Below are 22,894 nucleotides of genomic sequence, written 5' to 3' on the forward strand. Positions count from 1 at the left end.
TCCTCTCCTCTCCTCTCCTCTCCTCTCCTCTCCTCTCCTCTCCTCTCCTCTCCTCTCCTCTCCTCTCCTCTCCTCTCCTCTCCTCTCCTCTCCTCTCCTCTCCTCTCCTCTCCTCTCCTCTCCTCTCCTCTCCTCTCCTCGAGTCTCCTCTCCTCGAGTCTCCTCTCCTCGAGTCTCCTCTCCTCGAGTCTCCTCTCCTCTCCTCTCCTCTCCTCTCCTCTCCTCTCCTCTCCTCTCCTCTCCTCTCCTCTCCTCTCCTCTCCTCTCCTCTCCTCTCCTCTCCTCTCCTCTCCTCTCCTCTCCTCTCCTCTCCTCTCCTCTCCTCTCCTCTCCTCTCCTCTCCTCTCCTCTCCTCTCCTCTCCTCTCCTCTCCTCTCCTCTCCTCTCCTCTCCTCTCCTCTCCTCTCCTCTCCTCTCCTCTCCTCTCCTCTCCTCTCCTCTCCTCTCCTCTCCTCTCCTCTCCTCTCCTCGAGTCTCCTCTCCTCGAGTCTCCTCTCCTCGAGTCTCCTCTCCTCGAGTCTCCTCTCCTCGAGTCTCCTCTCCTCGAGTCTCCTCTCCTCTCCTCGAGTCTCCTCTCCTCTCCTCGAGTCTCCTCTCCTCGAGTCTCCTCTCCTCTCCTCTCCTCTCCTCTCCTCTCCTCTCCTCTCCTCTCCTCTCCTCTCCTCTCCTCTCCTCTCCTCTCCTCTCCTCTCCTCTCCTCTCCTCTCCTCTCCTCTCCTCTCCTCTCCTCTCCTCTCCTCTCCTCTCCTCTCCTCTCCTCTCCTCTCCTCTCCTCTCCTCTCCTCTCCTCTCCTCTCCTCTCCTCTCCTCTCCTCTCCTCTCCTCTCCTCTCCTCGAGTCTCCTCTCCTCGAGTCTCCTCTCCTCTCCTCTCCTCGAGTCTCCTCTCCTCGAGTCTCCTCTCCTCTCCTCTCCTCTCCTCTCCTCTCCTCTCCTCTCCTCTCCTCTCCTCTCCTCTCCTCTCCTCTCCTCTCCTCTCCTCTCCTCTCCTCTCCTCTCCTCTCCTCTCCTCTCCTCTCCTCTCCTCTCCTCTCCTCTCCTCTCCTCTCCTCTCCTCTCCTCTCCTCTCCTCTCCTCTCCTCTCCTCTCCTCTCCTCTCCTCTCCTCTCCTCTCCTCGAGTCTCCTCTCCTCGAGTCTCCTCTCCTCGAGTCTCCTCTCCTCGAGTCTCCTCTCCTCTCCTCTCCTCTCCTCTCCTCTCCTCTCCTCTCCTCTCCTCTCCTCTCCTCTCCTCTCCTCTCCTCTCCTCTCCTCTCCTCTCCTCTCCTCTCCTCTCCTCTCCTCTCCTCTCCTCTCCTCTCCTCTCCTCTCCTCTCCTCTCCTCTCCTCTCCTCTCCTCTCCTCTCCTCTCCTCGAGTCTCCTCTCCTCGAGTCTCCTCTCCTCGAGTCTCCTCTCCTCTCCTCTCCTCGAGTCTCCTCTCCTCGAATCTCCTCTCCTCGAATCTCCCCTCCTCGAATCTCCTCTCCTCGAGTCTCCTCGAGTCTCCTCGAGTCTCCTCGAGTCTCCTCGAGTCTCCTCGAGTCTCCTCGAGTCTCCTCGAGTCTCCTCGAGTCTCCTCTCCTCGAGTCTCCTCTTCTCTCCTCTAGTCTCCTCTTCTCTCCTCGAGTCTCCTCTCCTCTCCTCAAGTCTCCTCTCCTCTCCTCGAGTCTCCTCGAGTCTCCTCTTCTCGAGTCTCCTCGAGTCTCCTCTCCTTGAGTCTCCCCTCCCCTCCCTTCCCCTCCTCCAATCCCCTCCCCTCCCCTCCACTTCCCTCCCCTCCCCTCCTCTCCCCTTGGCAGCTTTGATGTGGTTGATTGGAATAGTTTCTACTTCTATAAATCTTCTGAAACATTTCACAGTATCTCATTCAAGGATCCTCCTACTTACCCAATGTCTTAAAAGGGAATTTGATGAGAACAGCAGGCAACTGTCTTTATACTTTTGTGATAACTTTTCTTATACTTTTTCTGATTCCTTTAATACCAGATTCATGGGAGAACAAAGGCTAAGCCCTAAAGACTATGACTGTTATAAGATTTAAATAAGCTTATATTTAACCTATTGGATAAAGTGGTTTTGTAGTTTTAGCATAGTTAGTGCTATATCCTCTTCTCAGTAAAGTTCATTTCTATTTAAATTTTTTTTTCTGTAATACTTCTTTAATTGGTGTTAGTTTGCAATGTCCTAGGCTTAGCAAAGTGTTTGTTTGCCTTGCTACCACAACATATCCTTTATGTCACATATTTCTTTTGTATTCCTTAATTTAAAGACAGGGTTCTCAACCTTATCTGATTATTTTAAAGCTTTTTCCAGTTTTGGCAGTTTCAGTGGAATTTTAATACAATGTAAGGCTCCATATGGACTTGACAGCTGCTAAGCAGAAAGCTTTATTCATAAGAAACTGACCTTTATATCATAACTCCTTCTTAACTTAGGCTTCAGAGTTTAACAATAAAAAATGGTCATGGAGATAGACTGAATCAGAATATTAAAATGCTTCCTATTTTATGTAATACACAGGATACATCAGTAAAGTAATTTCCTCCTGTCACACAGAACAGAAGATCTATTCCTCCTCCAAAGCAGATTCTTGGGTCTTGCATAAAATACTTTCATATTTATTATCTGGGATCATTTCTTTATACCTTAAGGAAGTAGATGAAAATTTTCAAAATTTTATATATTATATATATATTATATATATATATATATTTTATTATTTTTATTTTTGGTGGTGGTTGTGGTGTAGTACCCTATGTCTCACAGCTCCTGAAGTTCAGTGACGGCAGCTGCAGCAAAACCAGACCATTATCTTTAATGAAAGCTGAGCAGAATCTAAACTCAGGTTATACCATCACCACTTTGTGGAACACAGACCTAGAAAACCAAAGAGTTTTAACATGGGCTCTCCAGGATCTCAGACAGCTTTGTCCTAAATGTTGTAAAGTGAACATTGTAACAGAAAAATTGCAATATTGGACTCTTTATGTTATTGCATGATTTAGAGTATATGTATGCGTATATGTATGCTGGTTAACTAATGTTATGAGAAATTGTATATTATTGTACTGTTTTCTACAGCAGGGGGTAAATTATAGCCAGTATTTAACACTGAGTATTGGGAAAAATGAAGAAAAATGAATTTTACTCTGTTCCACACTGCCATGCCATTTAAAGTTTCACTGTAGCTTTTCAGTATCAGTGGGTAGGATCTGCGATGAGAAGACAATTTACTGAATGTGGTACATTTATCTTTTTGTATTTTACACTGCAACAAGATAAGCACTGGACACTAAAACACAGTACATTTTATACAGAGGAAGCAAATATAGAACTTATTAATATAAAACACTTTACAAATCCATGAATAACAAATAACCTGCTGAATGAATCTGTATCAAAGAAACAGCTGCACTTAACTTCCATATCATTGCAGATAATACTGACTCATGCAAAAATCAATTCCTTCTCATTAAATAAATAAATAAATAAATAAAACTGTTATTTTTCTTTACAATAGCTTCCTCTTTTCTAATATTATAAACAACATTTATTGGTATTCTATAACTTTACTTTCACAGGTTGTGCTCCATTTACTGAGAAACAATTAGTGTAGTCAGTGAACAATGAAAAATTGTTTGTCTTCCCATTAATAATGCATATACTATTCACAAAGGTTATTTGCTGCTTATTTCCACCTACGGTAGTATCTGAGCCAGTAGGATATTTAAGACTGAAAATTTCAAAGACATAATGCTGGGACCTGAAATGTCAATAGTCAAGATTAATAGTAGGGTATTACATCCGTACTTGGTGCTGTGAATGCCTCTTTTGAATAACATCATTTACTTGTGATTATGTAATTAAAAGAATATTCAGATACAAGAACGCCACTGTTAGCATACTAGGATGCTAGATTTTGGAATGATACCTAATGCTATTTTGACAAGGAATTCCATGGAGATTGTCTAAAAAGCCAAATAACTGCAATAAATGTCAACGTTTATTTTGCTCAACTGAAAACACAGTAGGAAGAGAAAGATGGTCCATTCCTTATACCAAGAAAAATCATTCAAGAATGTAGTATATTGGGTCATTGTAAGTAAATTGGAGTTTTGTGTTTCTGTGTTGTTTTCAGAAAGATTCTTTTGAAATATTTTAGGGAGTTTATGGAGGGAAATGGAGAAATCAGTGGAGAAGCCCTTTAGGATAGATGCTTCTGCTGGCAATTATGGATATTTCTAAACATTTTGGTAGCAGTTCTTATAGTCGTGCCATGCTGCACAAAACAAGTATCCTTACTTCTTTCACATGCACACACAAATAAAAATAGAAATGTAGAGAGTGTTTTAAAATACACTAAAATTTTAAAACAGCACCACTATTTCCTATGAGACTGGTAAAAAGTTTAATGTTAAATTGCTTTATTTCATGAACTATATCAAAACAGAACAAGAGGGTGTATTAATCAAAGAAATATTTAAACTAAGGTAGGTTTTTCATTCCTCTTCTGCTCCTGGTATTTATTTCCCACCTGAGGAGGAGAGAAATCCTTTGTTTTCAGCACACAGTTATTTCTACAGACAAAGGATTTTAATTACATGTGGGAAATAAACTGATTACTCCTAAGATGGGAGAAAAAAAAATACAAAAGTTCTAAAAAAACCTGTTTTCTAAGGCTTTTTATGTAAAAGAGACTGTCCTTCAAAATGAATAAATTTTCAAATAATGAGTGTTTTTCTACTTAAGTGTACTTTAGTAATAAACAAATATACATGCTCTGATCCCACTGGAATCAGGTTTATGTGATCTCATTTGGTTATAGAATTATTAGCTTGATATTGAAGAGGAAATGTCTTCATTCTTGAGAATCTGGCAAAAGCTTTAGCTGTGTTTCTATCTACTCTTGAACAGTTCAGTCACTTTCCTTTGAGAGTCAACAGGAAATCACTCATCTGTGTATTTCCAACTCAATTTCTAGAACCAAGATACAACCTCATATTTGAGTTAAAAAAAAAAAGTGGGTTTGTCCCTCATATCACTTGGGAATGCCAGCCTATACAGTATCATGTGAAAAACTTTGCCTTAGAAGGAAAATGTGAGTCGACTGGCAAGTTGCCATAATGGTCTATTAATGTTCATACATTTAGCATTTATGTTTTGGTAATACAGTATGTAATTCTCATTCTATTAGCAAGTTTCCTGCATAATAGAATAGTATATTATTATAGATTCATTAGCTATGATATGAAATTCTTAGCACAGTCACTGACATTGGTAAAAGAGGGTCAAACTGTTCATTTTTGTGGGTAGTTGACTACTTTCTTCAATTGTGCAGAGTCTATCTGCATTGACATCCTCTTAAATTTGTGTTTTTCATTCTTTTTCTTGCTAGTCTTAGATTTCTTTGTGACACTGTGCTTTTCGATGACCTAATTTGGGCCTCAAGCATAGCACCTGCAGTGCTGAGAAATTCTCTACGTATCATGCTTTCTTTTCCTTCTGAGTTTGTGAAACCTCCACAGTAACTAACAATGTCTACCCCCCCTTCTTTTGCTGGTTTAGCAACCCTTAGTAGGGCATTGTTCCATGGCAGCCAGGAATACATCAGTTTACACCAGGAAGTTTGGCATTTTGTCATTCTCATTCCTTACCCAGTACTGCACCAGGATATACTCCTGGGAGACTCACCGTGACAGCAAGCAACATTTGCCTCTAGTTTAAGTATCCTAAGGGAAATCTTCACTGTGAGCAAGTACAAACATTGGTTGGGGGAGTCATTTAAAATTATTTCAAAAACACTTTGTTGTTACCATGGTTCATAGTGAAAGAACTATTTTGTGGATGATACATCATACTTGTATATATTTCTCAAGTATTTTCCAAGTCAGACATTTTTTTTTAATTTTTTTTTTTCCCCCATCAGCCAACCATTTAGAATACAATAGCTGAAAGATTAGTCAAAGCATGGGAGGGTAATAACAGTATTACGGATAATATTATTTCTTTTGCACAAAGAACCATACTCCACGGTTATATTATGAAGAAATCCAGTTCTTTGTTAATGACAGCTTTATTGAAGACAAGCTTTCAGAATGAATATACTAGAAATCCTATTAAAGTGCCATCCATTAAACCATTAAAGCACTCATTAAAACTGTTAGTACAGACTTGTTATTCATGAGTTATTGGTCTTTCACACTTCTGAAATGTGTCTGCCAATACCACTCTACTCTTTGTTCCAGTGTAGATACTAAGTCTGAGGAAACATAGATTGACTTTCTTTTGCCAAAACAGAGCTTTGTGGGAGGGTAGTTAGGCCACAAAGTGGTTCAGATTGGTGGGAAAAGGAGGAAAGATTGAAGTGCAGGCCCATTTGCCCGGTTTTTATGTTATTTTTGTTAACTATGTCTGTATACAGGACAAAATATTAATCGCTGAATTAAATGATCTGGCTATACATCACACAAAGAAGTGAGAGTGCTCATAGTAGAAATATAGTATGTTGCCATGATGAACACATCATCATTTACTTGTACAAATAGCTGACAGAAAGCTGCTGATTGTTCTTTTTTTCTTGGTACGGAAAAAAGCTTTAGATCACCCATATATTAAGGAATAAAAAGGGGAAGAAGAATACAGAACAGTTTAAATTAAGCTTTAATTATATAAACTATTATTAATAATTTATAAATCCAATATGAATGCAATAGGTACATTATAGAACTGAAGTTCTTTCTCATAATGGGCAAAAATCTACTTAGACCATAATTTTCTAAGTGCAATTATAAACACAAAAATACATCATAAATGTTAAATGTTCAAGGATTTGTAATTTTGAATAGAGGAAATTGTACAGAATTTATGTGTGCAGAATTATGTGTGTCCAGAATATTCAGGCACTGTAGGTAAAAACATAAAGGATCAGGCAGAGTGTCTCTTTCAGTTATATATCCAGAAATAATGCACAGCAACATTGCCTCATTCTGGGGCAGCGGGCTGCTCTGTAACTAGAATATTTACATATATACCTCACAAATATATATTCATGGTTAGTGTAGATGTGCTTTATTCATGGTCAATAACTGCTTTTATTTAATAAATTGCTTATAGTATAATGCTTTTAAAATACTGTGAGCATCTTTAATTTATTTTGATATTACAGTGATTACGTTCTGCATTGTTACTAGAACTCTGAGCTAAATGCATACCACTTTCTACAATACTGAAAACTTGCGTAGCAAACATCCTGCACAAGTTTTCATATTCACCTCCATTCACTCAAAAAAGAAAAAAGGAAAATTCTTTCTGCGAAGAATCACTATATAAATATGATAGCTTTGTAAAACTCTCAATAAAGTGCTTAAGATATGTTAAGCATAGTCACACAAGTTGGTAAGATTATGAACCCAAATATTATTGATAATTTTTTTTTCTAAATACACTTTTTGGTGAAAAAAAAAATGTGGAAATGAGAAGAAATCAGATTCACTGAGAGTTAAAAATAAATAAATAAAAGAATTCCTTTTAAACTGTTACTAACACCCATAGCAGTACAATTCAAGTGAATCCTATCAAAACCACAAGTAAATTTTGTATGGCACCCATCATGCTCCCCAACTGTTAGTTTCTTCATTGTTCCTCTAAAAATCTAATTTAATTTCCTCTTGATGGAGAAGCTGCTTCACACTCTGCTTAGGTGAGGCAGTACGTGAAGGTGAAGTGAGAATCCGAACCATCACAATCTTCTCAGTCAATCTCAGTCAAGTTACAAAGGAGAGCTCATCTAGGTCCAGTTCCAGAGTACTGTAATAAACCAAAACAAAATTCAGGAAAATTAACTAGTGAAATGTTATAAAAGTTAATTGAGTCTAGGGTTTCAATAGATATGATAAGATACTGAGCCTTGGTTTCCTAAACAGAAATGCTCAGCTATTCTAAGACCTACATCAGGAAGCCAGGCAAAATGATTTTTTTTAGAATAATCTCAAGAAAGAAGCAAAGTAATTTTCTGAATATTAGTAAAATATATTTTAAGATATTTAAAGATGCATAAGAATTAAGCAGTTTTGTGGATTGACAAGTATTAATTATTAATCTAAGGAATAAATACTAGTAGATCAAATAAATTAATTTCCCCCATGTCCATTGTCTGATAATACCTACTGTAACAGATTACAGGTCATATTTTTAATTTCTGTTAATATAAAATGTACTTGGAGCTGTTGTAACAGAACCTGGGACGAGTCAGTGTAAGTGATATAAAATCACAGAATCACAAAAGTAATGCCTTGACCCTGCAATAGTAGTATGGAGCTTCTGACCTGTGCTTGATTGCTGGCCTACTGATGGAAAGTGAACACAGTGTTGGTGAAGAGACCCATCTAGGCATATCTTCTTGTTAGTTTTTTACAATTTAGAGCAACTCAGCAGAGGGGACTGCCGATTGTTGCCAGAAGTAAGTAAAAGACATAAGCTGTAAAAATGAGCTGTGTATATATGTTGCTAAAACACTTCAAAGGTCTCTACTATTACAGAAAGGGAAAGTAAAACAATGTGTGATTCATCATGACTTCTCAGTGTTATGTGGCCTTTTATACAGACAGTATCAGAACGGGCATAAGCAGGTACCATCTGCCATTTACTCTGTATGTATATGTCAGCCACAGTGGAAACAATAGACCTGGAGTTCTCCTACAAGTGAAGCATGAAGGAATGCACGACAAATTTCAGTACATTAACTGCATTCTGGAGCATGAAAGAAGCAGGAAATAAACAGTGATTCTAGGACCACTGAGTATGTAAATAAGAGGTCATTAACGTTTCCTAAATTTATCTACATTGCTCACTTATCTGTGAGTCAAGGAAATAAAAATGAAGAGTCATTATATTCTCCCTGGTTCCCTGAGCAACACTGGTATCATTGGTATCATATTGGTCTGGCACCAAATTAAAAAAAAAATAGACAGAAACAACATTATTTTTCTTCTGGAAAACTTCTTCAAGAACATTTGGAGTTTATTTAGTAAACAGGACACTGAATTGTTTGAACATGTGGACTTAGTAATAGAGCAAGAAAAAAAAGAATATCTATCCCCGTTCTTCCCAGTGTTTTTAAGATTTCTGACATTATTTATTTATTTATTTACTTATTTTCATTCTCTGTTATATAAGTATTACCCATTTGCAAAACTGAATGAAAAGGAAAAGTGAGGGATAGCATACCCTTTCCTTTCTGAAGATAAGGCAATTACCTCAAATTTGAAAAAGTTGATTGGAAATTCAGATGCATAAAAACTGAATGTTTGATTGATTTAGTTTAAAATACTATATAGTATGTTGCAAAGCACCTCAAAGTCAGTTTTCTTTCAAATGCAAAATATTTCCATAGTAAAACTATAGGAGCATATGTTTTGTAACCTTTATAAATATAAGTATGTAGTCCTCAGCTAAAATTTTCAGTTTTCTTTTCTTCTCTTTCTCTTTTGAAGTCTATTGATCCTGGTCAGCAGTTTACATGGGAACACTCTAACCTGGAAGTAAACAAACCAAAGAATAGATATGCGAATGTAATTGCATATGACCATTCTCGTGTTCTACTCTCTGCAATAGAAGGTAAGGAGACCTTTAAAATTAAATTAAATAAATTCTAAAATCCATTGCAATACTAGCTCCTGATATCTTTGCATAGTAACATAAGGAAGTGTTAATTAAATTGCTTCCAGTAAATTCCTGTAATGATAGTTCTTTTCTTCTCAGTAATTCATTATGAAATTGCACTGAAATTGACACAGGGTCACATCTAGCACCAAATATGTCAGGTCTCTGCACGTATGCCAAGGTATTACCTAAAGTAAATTGTCATTGCTGTTTACTTGCACTAGTTCTGGAGAAAAAATACATCAACAACTGTGCATGAATTAAGGTTTCTGTCTAGCAATAACATTATCGACATATCTGGTTATTGAGTTCCAGTTGCCAAATCCTTAATCTAGGAAAAAAAATCTGTTCAATTTTGTGTTCTTGGAAAAAATGTGGATAACCCTTTATAAAAGTTTCATTTTTTTTTTCTGTTTAATTTACTATCTGAATATCGAATGAAATACACATACACAGACATTATTGAAACCTCAGTATTTTGCTACCAAAAGATTGACAGAAGGGTATGATGACAGTTTTTCATTATATCTTTCTTTGTCACAAAGGTCTCCAAAAAATTGAAAGTTTAAGAGTTTTGACTTAAACATCTGAAGTGAAGAGCCTTGGTTATTGTGTCTGTTTTACCAGGTGCTAAAGCAACAGGAATCACCAGATTTCACTCAGGATTTCTTCTCTTGCCAGTTCTGCCTTATAATTAAGCTGCTTCCTGGGTTGAAGCAGATTTTCAGTTTATTCCATAGTGTTGACAGACAGGTATTAATGATGGCCAGAATATAATAGTTTATATATTTAAGTGAAATGAGTAAAATAAAAATAGAATTTCCTTTAGCGTCTGTGACAGAGCTTGCATATGATATATAAGATCTAGGGAACTGTATTGAGAGTCATAATTATGTTAATCCTAACATGCTACTAGTTAAACTGCAGGGTGTTTCGATTTACAGCTATAAACAGCTTCTTACATTTGACTGACCTGAAGACATTGGATACAGGAGGGAAAATATTATAGGTGCCATCAGTTTTATTAACAGCAGTTTGGTGAAGAAAATGGCATTCATACTGACTGAGGTTTAGATATTTCCTTTATTTATTGCAGCTGCATGATGTGGGCTTTGATTATACAGATAAAAGCTTTTCAAATGTATTAGAAAATTTAATGATTGCCTTGAAGAATTTGTGTCTGATAATCTGCTTACATTTTTTTCCACCTCTGAAGCTCATACAGTTGCACTGCCTTTTTTTTTTTTTAACGTCAGTTAGCACATTTTGCTTCTTCTGCATTGCTTTGTAGAAGAATATAGCTGTAGAGAGCCCTACTGCCTCCTGATAGAACTATGTCTCAACACAGAGGCCAGTGTACCTTGATTAGCATTATATTTTATGAAATTAAAGAAAAATATCCCTTTCTGTGTCACTGGTACACAAACAAACAAACAAACAAAAACACCTAGGCATACAGTGCGGAAAACTCAGCATTTGGACAGCCATTCTGCATTGTTATGCAAAGTTCTTTGGAACAAAATGTTTAACTCAGAAATAAGTATGTTCATTGAAGACTCAAGATTGTCACAGGATTTTGATTGATTGGACAAAGAGTTGTGTAACAGCCAAAAAAGTCTAATTGCAAATAAATGTATTTGTTAATTTATAAGCAAGTCAGACATCTGGGCTTAGAAAATTCTGCCATGTTCTCCTTCATGTAAGTGACTCATGAAATTTGTCTCCCTGAAAGAAAACAAACCTACTCTGAGAACAAGAAGAAAAATTAAGAGGCAAAACAGAAACCATTGATCAAAGTAAGTAAAGGTATCAAATTATGCAGTGTATTGGACTACTTTTTAAAAATAATAAACAGTAAAAACATGAAGAAATTCTTAACTTTACCTGTAGGAAGGGATTGAATGTATTTATAATGAGCAGAGAGAACAAACATTTAAAATGTAATGTTTGATTATTTTTATAAGAAAGCAATACCATGATGACGTTAATATTTCTAACACTCTAATACTCTAATACAGTGACCTTAAACCAAGAAATACATTACAGCCTTATGAAATGTCAGTGTTAGACATAAAACTACAAATGAAATTTTGATCCATCTGGTGATTTGCATAATTTCCCTACCAGGGAATCACAGAATGGTTAAGGCTGGAAGGGACCTCTAAAGGTCATCTGGTCCACCACCCCTGTTCAAGCAGGGACACCTAAAGTAGGTTGCCCAGACCCATGTCCAGATGGCTTTTGAAGATCTCCAAGGAGAGAGTCTCCACAACCTCTCTGGGTAACCTGTTACATTTCTCCATAAACTGCACAGTATGGAAATGCTTCCTGATGTTTAGACAGAACCTCTTGTACTCCAGTTTGTGCCCATTGTCTCTTGACCTGGCACTGGGCACCACTGAAAAGAGTCTGGCTCCATCTTCATTGCATCCTTCCTTCAGGTATTTATACATGTTGATAAGAAATAAATACTTTCAATATTGTTTTAAATAAATAAACAGATAGATAGATAGATAGATAGATAGACAGACAGACAGATAATCTCCTTAGGCTGTGTTATTAAGCAAGCTAATCAGGGCCTAAATTTGGACTGCATTGCATTGTCTTACAACAATACGGAGAATATATATATATATTTTTAATACTTGTCTTATCTGAAGTTCTTGGAGGCAGTCAGAACGCTAATGTTAGTGGCAGTGAGGTCTAATAATCACTGTGCTCCTGAGCTACATTCTACACCTGGAACCTCTGCCCCTGTTGGAGAATAAATATGTGTGTAGAATAAACTGAGCATCTGCCAAACCGCAGTCATACACTAATCACCACTTTGCCACCTGATGGTGTTCCACAAATGTGGAATGTTACAACTGCTACTTTAGAATGGGGTGCAAAGACAATTCAGTTCAGTTGTCTATCTCTGACTGAAGCCAATATGAAGCACTTATTGTAAAGTCTTAAGAAGCATATAGTAGAGATTTGAAATTACTTTCCACCCATTAACACCAAGTTGTTAAAAGTTGTCTAAGTCCTGAAACACAAGTATTATTAACTCTTTCAAAGTGTTTATTTTGGTACCTTTTATAATTTGTTACATATGGAAATGTTCTATCCTTTGTGTCCCCATCTTCTTGGTCTCTGTAATTGCCTGTAGCAAGGAGTTCCAGCATATACTTGCTCACTTTGCAAGACACATTGTTTATATTTTTAAACTCACCACTTTTAAATTTTATTTCGTTAGAATCATAGAATCATAGAAGTTATCATCTAGGTGCTTTATGAACCTCCTGGACTTGCTCGTGTCAGCTGTGTGGTGATCCCAGTTGACGTCTGGCAAGTTGAAATCTCCCATAAGGACAAGGGGAGTTGATCTTGAGGCATCTCTTAGTTCTGCAAAGAATAATTCATCGGTGTTGTCGTCCTGGCCGGGTGGTCTGTAATAGACTCCCACAACGACATCCCCTTTATTTGTTCGTCCCTTAATCCTTACCCAGAGGCTCTCAACTTTGCCATCCCCAATTTGAAGTTCCACGCAGTCCAGCCCATGCTTCACATACATCGCCACCTCGCCTACCCTGCCTGTCCCTCCTGAAGAGCCTGTAACCATCTATTGCAGCACACCAGCCACAGGACTCATCCCACCAGGTTTTGCTTATGCCGATGATGTCGTAGCTGTGGGACTGGGCCAAGACTTCTAGCTCATCCATTTTATTCCTCATACTGCGTGTGTCTGTGTAGAAGCACTTCAAATGTGCCTCCCTACACACAGCACCTTGTGGAGCCGACCGAAGGACCTCACGAGCACACAGTCCCTCTGATCCTAGCGCACCATCCCTTAGCTCATCACCGGCGTGCCTGGTTTTATCCCCTTTCCCCTTCAACTCTAGTTTAAAGCGCTATCTCTCAGCCCTGCCAACTCCTGAGCAAAAATCCTCACCCCTCTCTGAGAGAGGCGCATCCCATCTGGTGACAGCAGGTCTGGCGTCACGTAGACCTTCCCATGATAGAAAAACCCAAAGTTCTGTCGGTTGCACCAGTCCTGAAGCCACATGTTAATGTGGTGAGCCTGCTTGTCAGCAGCGATCCCCCCTATCGGAAGGACAGAGGCAAACAAAACCAGTGCCCCTGGTCCTTTAAGTAGTTGCCCCAAAGGGCTCGCCTACCACCCCGAACAGGAACCTGCCTCCCTTCCCCCCCTTGGCCTAGGTCCCCTCTTACTGCCTGGTGGGATGAGGGGACTTCTGTCTTCTGCGTAGCAGGAGGCACCTGTGCTGCGGCAGGCTTCTGAGTCTGTCTCAGAGAGGGCAGAGTACACCTCCACCAGTCAATTTCCTTCTCTGACTCCCTGATGCTCCTGAGCCTGCTCACCCCCTCCTGAAGCTCCGCTACCTGTTTGAGCAGCTCTTCAACCTGGGCACACCTCCCACAGGCATAACCCTCGCTGCTGCTGTCGGATACCGACAGAAGACTCGGGCACACCCTGCAGCCCAAGACCTGGATGGCTGCGTGTTTCCCCGAGCCCTCCGTCTGAGTAGCCAAAGGGATTAGGAATCCGTTTGGAAGTAAAACTCAGATTAGTTGTGGTAATTTGAATTTCCACCTGAAGAAAAACTTTCCTTTGCAGAATTGTGTTCCCATACATTCTGGAAATCCCATCTCTCGGATTGTACTGTCTTTGGATGTGTCTGAGAGGGACATTTGCAAGTGAAATTTTACACTGTAATGAAAGAACATAAGAATATACTGAAATTTCTTGTATGCATCTTAGATGGATCTGAGGGCAGAATTTATAGATTAAAAGAGAAGTAGACCAAGTTAAAACAGCTAGATCTGTAAACTTAAGCCTCTAAGGAATAAACAAAATTTTGGGGGGGAAAAAAAATATAAAACGATTTAGCCTTCTGCCTTTTAAAAAGGCTTGTCAGTTCTTTTAGGAGACATCCGAGACTAAAGGTCTCCGATATGTGGCATAGGTTTACATAATGACAGTCATGAAAAATATATAAATATAAATAATGTCCATCATATTTCAGCAGTGTAAGTTTTGTTTGATGTGAAATGTAGTGGCTTTAAACTTCTGCTACAGCTAGAAGAGTGTGATTATAATGTGAAGGCTCAAAAAAAAAAAAAAAAGGAAAAAATCTACAGAATTTTTATTAATTTGATTGTCATTTATCAGTAAATTAATATCCAGTATGTAGGTCATGCTCTTTAGATTTAGAAAGTATTCTGGTCGATGGAAGTTCATGAACAGTTGTGGAATATACACTTTCTCATACTGTAATTATATTCTGCAAACAAAATGTAATTAAATGCTGAGATTAATTTTAGGACACTTCACCTCTGCAATTCTAGAGTGCCCTAAGAATAGCAAAAGTATTGCAGTGATGAGGCAACAGACTACAGAAAGATCAATGAACAATTTAGAGTAGTGTTCATGGTGGCTATCTCAACTACAATGATGATAGAAATATTAATAAAAGGTATAATAATTATGGCCTATGCTGTTATATATAATAATTCTGGCCTACTTAAGCTGTTATAGTTATCATCTATCAACAAAAAATGAGACATTCTTGATTCTCTTGAAATCTGCTTGGCACAATTCTGACCTTTTTCTGTACACATACCCAGACTGTCCATCTCGAAGTCTTCAGCAAAATGTCGAGTGGCTTTTTTCTTGAACAGAGAATGAAGAATTGGCACCTCACTATTTACTACGCTCTCTCACATTGAAACTGGCCCTCTTAGTGTATCATTTAGACATATAAATGATTATTTCTGTCCAACAAGACGCCTTCTTCAAATTGGTTAAGTGCTATTCAGTCTTAAAGAGCTGGAGAATCACTGAGCCAACTTTCAGACAGCTGTAAACAGTATGATGACTTCATGCTGGATTTGGATATCTGCTTTGCAGTATCATGCAAGGTACTGCTATCACAATATATTGTGGCTATTGTGCTGACATAATGCTGTGTCTCTGAGGGACTGCACTGAACAATGCATTTATTTTCATTCTGCCCTATCTTAAAATCAACCTTACATGTTTCTCCTCTTGCCTTAATACATAGTTTCCATATATTCCCTATATGTCACATTTTCCAGATTTTCTTGCTTTTTTTTTTTTTCCAAATAATTTTCTTCTGCCCTCTACACAGTCCCTTTCTTTGTCCCGCTGAATTTTGCATATTCTGCCCAGCGCTTTTTGATACTGCTTTCTTTCCAAAACTTACTGTAATTCAACATTTAACTTTGAAATTCCATATCTCTTTCATCCTTTCCCTCTTTGCCAGATTCTCATAATCCTAACTGTTCATCCACAATACCAAAATCTATAGTTTTTCTCTTTCTTTCAGTTTTCTTTCCTTACCTTACATTATGTTAGGATATTATATACTGCATTTCCCTCACTCTTTGTACAAGGTTTTCATTTTATCAGTGTCCATGGTTGCAAATACCTTCATTGGTCTGTGCTACTGTTTTCTCCAGTGAGGTTTTGCAGTACAGGTTTGTGCTTAGACCATTTGATTTTGGTAACCTCCTTGTCTACAAGGATTTCATATTGCAAAAAGTTCTTCATAAACGTTTGTTATTGGCATCGACTAGCTTTGTTTTTGCTCTGACATGTCAAAACATCAGTCATTGATCTAAACCAATAGTACAGCTTGATCAGCATTTTCAGTTCATCATTACATTTTCCTAACTTGTTTACAAGCATGACAGTATTTAATGCTATTACTTCATGCTCTTTTTATGACTAACACCACATCTCTTAGGGAAGCAGCACAGAAACAAAGGTTTATGGTTTAATTTGTTTTAAATAGAAAGGCTGTTTTGTACTTAGCCTTTGTAAAGACTTGAAATATTTTCATGATTTGATTTCAGTTTGTGAATAAAACGTGAAGTCTAATTAAAGCTATTTTAGATTATAACCATCCTCAGGAAATCAAACGAGTAATTCCGAGGTCTGCTTTATTAGCCTTGTGATGTGCATCCCTGTGCATGCTGCAGCAAGCTGTACTGTCATTTCAGCTTGTGAGTACAGTCTCACCATAAATCAGTAGCTATAGAGTGCTTTTTTCTTTGTTGTGTTTTGGATTTTTTGTTTGTTTTTTAATCTTTTTCACTTTATTTGTGGGATTGTCTAATATTGTTTCACTGTTCATTCAGTCTTTCTCAGTAAAAACTCTACTGCTTTGTTCTCTTGAGATATTTGAAAATGAGATGTCCTTTCTGCTCAGCTACTCATCTGATCGCCTGTTCTGCTTTATTCCTGTGTGGCAGAATAAGGAGATTGCAGACTCTGGTCATTTATCACTATCATTGAAAAAGCTACTAGAAAATAATTATGGTAAAATTATGATCTGGTAGCTTACTTTTTTGTGCAGAAACTGTGTCTCTGCCTTAATGAAACTTGTAAAAGTCAAGTTATACTTGGATCACTTTAAATTAACACTTCAGGTATGCCATCCTAAATCTTCTTTAAACACCACTGATGCCAGTAGAGTTAGTTAAGGTTCATATCAATATTACTGAAGGCAGAATTTAGTTGCTTTGTCCCCTTCTTGACCCATGTTTTCACAGAACTGACCTCTCTTAATTCTTACACACAAATTTAAGTAATGATGGCAGTTGCCTCGGTGCTTGTTCATACGTTGCCTTCAGGCTGTAGAAGCTAACAAAGGTTTTCAAGATTTCATTGCGGTGCAGTGAAACTAGTTCTATGTGATTTTTTTTTTCTTTTTTCCACTATTGGACTTGACAGAGAATTGTTCAGCTTTCTCAGCTCAAAATGAGGTTATGGCCAGAAAAGTCATTCCAGAAAGTGACACTTAATATTTAGATTTATCTTCCTTTGATAATTGTTTCCACTTGGTCAGTGTAGAGATTTACAGATGTTTAGGTTTGGTAAATGTTGTTTTTAAACTGCACACACTTCATTAAACCTCTTATGATAAGGCAGTTTCCCTTGGAGGGACATAGTTGATAAAGAAAAATTGGTATGGCAAAATGTGAGACAGAAAGTTGGAGTGGCAAAATGATATTACAGAATATGAAAGGATTTTAGCCCAGAATGAGAAACTGAGCTCATGTGTATAGACAGCGATGAAGAGGCTCTGTGCAAAAAAATGGGGTTGATAGTGAAAGGGACAAAGAAAACACCTAATGGATCCTGTGGGTGAGAGAGACAATGAAGCTGAGTGTTGAGAAATCTCTTGATTTCAGTAGGGATATAACCCTACACAGTCCTATCTTCTGCTAGAGAGAAATCTGTGACAAAAATCTTCAGAGTGTAAATTGTTGAAGAACTAACTAATTTTCTTCCTGAAAGTGAATTAGTTAAGAAACTAGCAGTAACTCAGGTCCTGGTCCTGTGGTGAAGAGGCTTTCCTGTCCATGTCCCATGTCCCAGCCACATCATTTTCATACAGTATGGGACTGAGTTACTTTATGAAACTTTTTTTTTTTTTTTTCTCGCTAAAGGACATATAAGGCATTTTGTGTCCTCTTGATAAAAGTCAAATGCAGAATAAAATTGAAATTTCTGTTTTAACCCTATCTGAAAGGAAATCCTCTTTGCAAATATCTGTAATTGTTAATTTCAGTTGACTCTTGCTTGCGTATGTGATCAAGGAAGATATAATCTGAAAACTAGCTTCTTATAATTCTATTTAAATAATTGTAATTTATTCAATTTATAAATTATTTGAATATGATACGTTGATAAATTTAATGCGAATTAATAAATGTAAGAGCATTAACAAGTTTAGAAATTCTGATTTTTTTTTTTTACATTGAGTACTAGTAGCATTGGCTGCTAAGGTTTGTAAAGATTATAGAATCACAGAATGGTTTGGGTTGGAAGGGACCCTTAAGGATTATCTCATTCCAACCCCCTGCCTTGGGCAGGGACACCTCCCAATAGACCAAGCTGATTAAAGCCCCATCCAGCCTGGTCTGGAACACTTCCAGGAACAGGGCATCCACAGGTTCTCTCGGCAACATGTTCCAGTACTTCACCACCCTCTGAGAAAAGAATTTCTACCTAATATTTAATACAAATCTACCCTTTTTTACTTTAAAGCCATTACCCCTTGTCCTATCACTACCCTCCCTCACCAGCTTTCCTGTAGGCCTCCTGTAGGTACTGGAATGTCTCTTTGGAGCTTTCTCTTCTCTAGGCTAAACAACTCCAACTCCCTCAGCTTTTGTTCATAGGAGGGGTGTTCCAACCCTCTGATCATCTTCATGGCCCTCCTCTTCCTCCAACAGGTCCATGTCCTTCTTTGAATGGGGGGCCCTGAACTCAACGCAATATTCCAGTACTCGCCAGAGCAGAGTATAGGGGCAGAATCACCTCCCTCAACCTGCTTGTCATGCTTCTTTTGATGCAGCCCAGAATATGGTTGGCTTTTTCTGGGCTGCAGACGCACACATGGCCAGCTCATGTTGAGCTTCTCATCAACCAACACCCCTTTACCTCAGGGCAGCTCTCAGTCCATTTGTGCCAAGCCTGTATTTGTGTGCCACCTTGCACTTGGCCTTGACGAATTTCATGAGGTTTGCATGGGCCCACCTCTCAAGTCTGTCCAGGTCACCCTGGATGGCATCCCTTCCTTCCAGCATGTCAGCCACAGCACACAGCTTGGTGTCATCGACATCCTTGCTGAGGGTGCACTCAATCCCACTGTCCGTGTCAACAACAAAGATTAAATAGAACCAGTCCCAGTACTGACCCCTGAGGAACACCACTCATTACTCATCTCTACTTGGACATTAAGCCGTTGACCACAACTCCTTGAGTGCAACCATCCAGCCAATTCCTTATCCACTGAGTAGTCCATCCATCAAATCCATGTCTCTCCAATTTAGAGACAAGGATTTCATGTGGGACAGTGTCAAGTGCTTTGTACAAGTCCATGCAGATGACATCATTTGCTCTTCCCTTATCCAAAAATGCTACTACCCTGTTGTAGAAGGCCACTAAATTTGTTAGGCATGATCTGCCCTTAGAGAAGCCTTGTTAGCTGTCACCAATCACCTCCTTATTTTCCATATGCCTTAGCAGAGTTTCCAAGGGGATCTGTAGTATCTTCAGGAGATCATTCTTTAGTGCACAATAACTTATGCTTATTTTTTTTTTTTGCTGAGTTGTGAGGTATCAGCTTTAGAGGACAGATTTCCCAGAAGATCATTTAACCACTTTACAAAGTGTTGTTTTTCATTTTTCCTCAGGCTTTTATTTATAACATATGCTTCAGAGTATGATACCAGACCTCATAATGTAATTCTAATTTATGCAGAAAACATTTTTTACCAGTTTTCTCAGTTCCTTTGGTAATAATACCCCGTTGGTGTAGATTTCTCCTGTTGGCTTCATTTTTCTTTCTCATCTGTTTTATGTGAAAGTGTTTTATTATCTTGATAAGGGAAGAAAATATGGCATTGTGCCGAGCAGTTGTATCTTCTAAGTCATTAATTCCAATTTTCACAATAAGTGTTGTGTAAAAAAACTTCCAAGTTTACAAGAGGGAAGCTTTTAAATAACAACTCCATTTATGGAGGGAAATTGTGCTTTTCAGCTATAGACTATGCAGGTTTTGAAGGTTTTAAGTTTTATTTTTCTCCCAGATACTTTCAATCAGTTCTAATCATATTCAGCCAGTCTTCCTGTGTCCATCCATGCATCCTGCCTGAGGGGTGCCATTTGTTGTCTCTCTTATGCCCCCGAGGTTACAAACTCTCTACTAGCCTAAAACATTTTGTCAGGTTTTTCCTTTACTGGTACAGAAGTCAAATCAAATTAAAATTTGTATTTAAATCTATCTGAATGTATAAAACAGTGAATTCTATAATTTTGTTTGGGTGGTAATAATAAAATGAAGACAATAAAGACAAATTTTAGGCCAGACTTCTGCTGTAGTGACTCATAATCTGAATCATTTCAAAATTATATTGTTTCTTAACTGGTGACACGATTAATCAGTGGGTTTGCTCATTGCTAAGGAATTAAATTAAAAATTAGGCTTACCCAGAATAAGCAGAACTCTTCAAACTGTAGTTAAAAATAAAAATAAAAAGTGTTAAAAAGGTATCGCTACTGCCCACTTGATTTATTTTTTTTATTTTGGAAATTATTTTCAGATGCATGCCACTGGTTGTCAGGAAAGACAGGAGTGTGCAGCCTTAGTAGTTCCTGCTCTGGGATCACCAGCAAAAGATAACAGAACACAATAGATTTGGATGTTCATTTTATGACAGAAAGCTTGGGAAACATTCCTTTCAACATATTCGGCAATTTACTGTGGTTCATACCCAAGTGAAATTCAACACTGTTGCTCCATAGAGTGAAAATATTCACAGCTTTAGCATAAGTTAGGAAGGTTGTATCACCTCAACTCCCTTTTGAAACAGTGTGTGGAACCTGTGACTGTAGACTTGGGCATGGTACGTTGTCTGTGTGAACATAAACCATTCATTGCTGTTAGAAGAAGAAAGAACTTCTGTTAATTACTTCAACATACCTTTTCTAACATTTTATTGTGTTGCACAGTTCTATACTCTGAAACTCTTCTTGGGAACACTTGTGTTCAACACTGTAGTAACGTGGGAAAGACTGCTTAGGGATCTCACTAGCCCATAGATCTCACATGGATATCTTTTCTTGCCGAAGTCATCATCTAAAACAATAGCAGTGATATCAAAGCTCTGGTGCTGGACAACTTGTTCACAGTCTGAGATGAAAAGCTGGACACTGCAGCACTGAATACCGTGGGAGCAGGACAGAAACCTGCATGTCCCTATTTACTCCTTTCTATGAGCATTGCTGTCTTTAGTTCAGACCAGTAACATGATCTTCACTACAGTCAGCATTTCCTCCTCGACTTTGGCAGGCAGTGTGTTATGACCAAGTTCTCTGTACAGCCACGGCATTGGCATAACCTCACTTAAATAGCTTCCAGGTAGTAGTAGCTGGCTCACCTTCACATGTGGCCACACAGACAAAATGAGCAAGAGCCTGCCTGCCAAAGGCTGAGTTGACACACTCAAAGTCCCTATCTAAATCTAGTCCAAAGTACCTGAGTCTCAGGTAATTGGTAGTGTAGGTTCAGTTTACCCACAAGTCTTGACTTCTGCCTCCATTTCATACATATAATTTTTATTCAGGCTTGTGAAGGCCTTTATCTGATGCACACACTGTACAGCAGATTCCAGTTTCTTAAACTTGCATGCTAAGTTTTGTTAAAATGAAGCTCTTACTTAATTTCAAATTTAATAGGAAAAATGCATGTGACAATAATGTTAATAATTTGACAACATGAACCCTTCTCCTATGTTTAAAAGAAATGCAACAAGCTCAATGAGATAGTTAAATGGAGCCTACTCAGGATGTCTGCAGGGAGGCTGCCCTGTCTGGCCCTGGCAGAGATTTTCCATGTGTGTGGGTGACAACAGGCAGTGTCAGATCAGCTTGTGAATACTTCTGTTTTCACTAACAGGTTTCTCCCTCTACTACAGATTTTCTGGCTTTTCCACTTCCTTATCAAACTGGCTCCTTTGTTTCCAAAGAATATATATTCCCAGAGAGGCCATCATACCCTTCAGCTCCAGAAGCTCAGTACTCTCACTTGCAAGTACCCATGTACTACATGGCATGCAGCAGGCTCAGATTCGTGATCCAGCTGTGTGACAGGATTTTTAGCTCTTGCACAATAGGACTTTGCAGAAATGCTGCCCAATGTAATCATTCATCTTTCTTTGTAGGCATACCTGGCAGTGACTACATCAATGCCAACTACATAGATGGATACAGAAAGCAGAATGCATATATAGCAACGCAAGGGGCATTGCCAGAAACTTTTGGAGACTTCTGGAGAATGATGTGGGAACAACGGGGTGCAACTGTCGTCATGATGACAAAACTGGAGGAGAGGTCCAGGGTAAGGAAAGCAAATCAATATACAGAAAAATGCAAAGTTAATATTATTTTACCTGAGAAATCACTTAGCTAAGATTTTTTTTTTTTATATGTTAGTCTGCCTCTTGTATGGGAACTAATCTTTTTTTTCAGTTGCCACCACTTGCATAGGAAATGTTAGTTTCACCTTTGAAATTACAAAGTCACACCACTTACTTTGTAAGTTTTTAATCCTCTGAAAAATTTGAAATTTCTTTATCCACACTGATTTTTCCTCTATAGTATCAAAAATATAATTGTGTATATTGTGATAAGGAAGTTAATGTATGCCAATAGCCAATT

General features: G+C 38.3%; 1 protein-coding gene across 29 annotated transcripts in view; it reads left to right on the forward strand.

Annotated features, from left to right (window-relative positions):
• The window catches only part of PTPRD (protein tyrosine phosphatase receptor type D), a 1,402,037-nt gene that overhangs the window by 1,317,721 nt on the left and 61,422 nt on the right, over positions 1-22,894 (forward strand). For all 29 annotated transcript variants that reach the window (XR_014576765.1, XR_014576766.1, XR_014576767.1 and 26 more), the window contains 2 exons: positions 9,468-9,591; positions 22,399-22,574. Coding sequence is in view for 10 of the 29 variants with exons in the window: in XM_083817752.1 (XP_083673878.1) it covers positions 9,468-9,591; positions 22,399-22,574 (300 nt within the window). In the remaining 19 variants the exon portion in view is untranslated. The remainder of the gene's footprint in view (positions 1-9,467; positions 9,592-22,398; positions 22,575-22,894) is intronic.

Source organism: Anser anser (assembly GCF_964211835.1).
Source record: "Anser anser genome assembly, chromosome: Z".
Lineage (NCBI taxonomy): Eukaryota > Metazoa > Chordata > Aves > Anseriformes > Anatidae > Anser > Anser anser.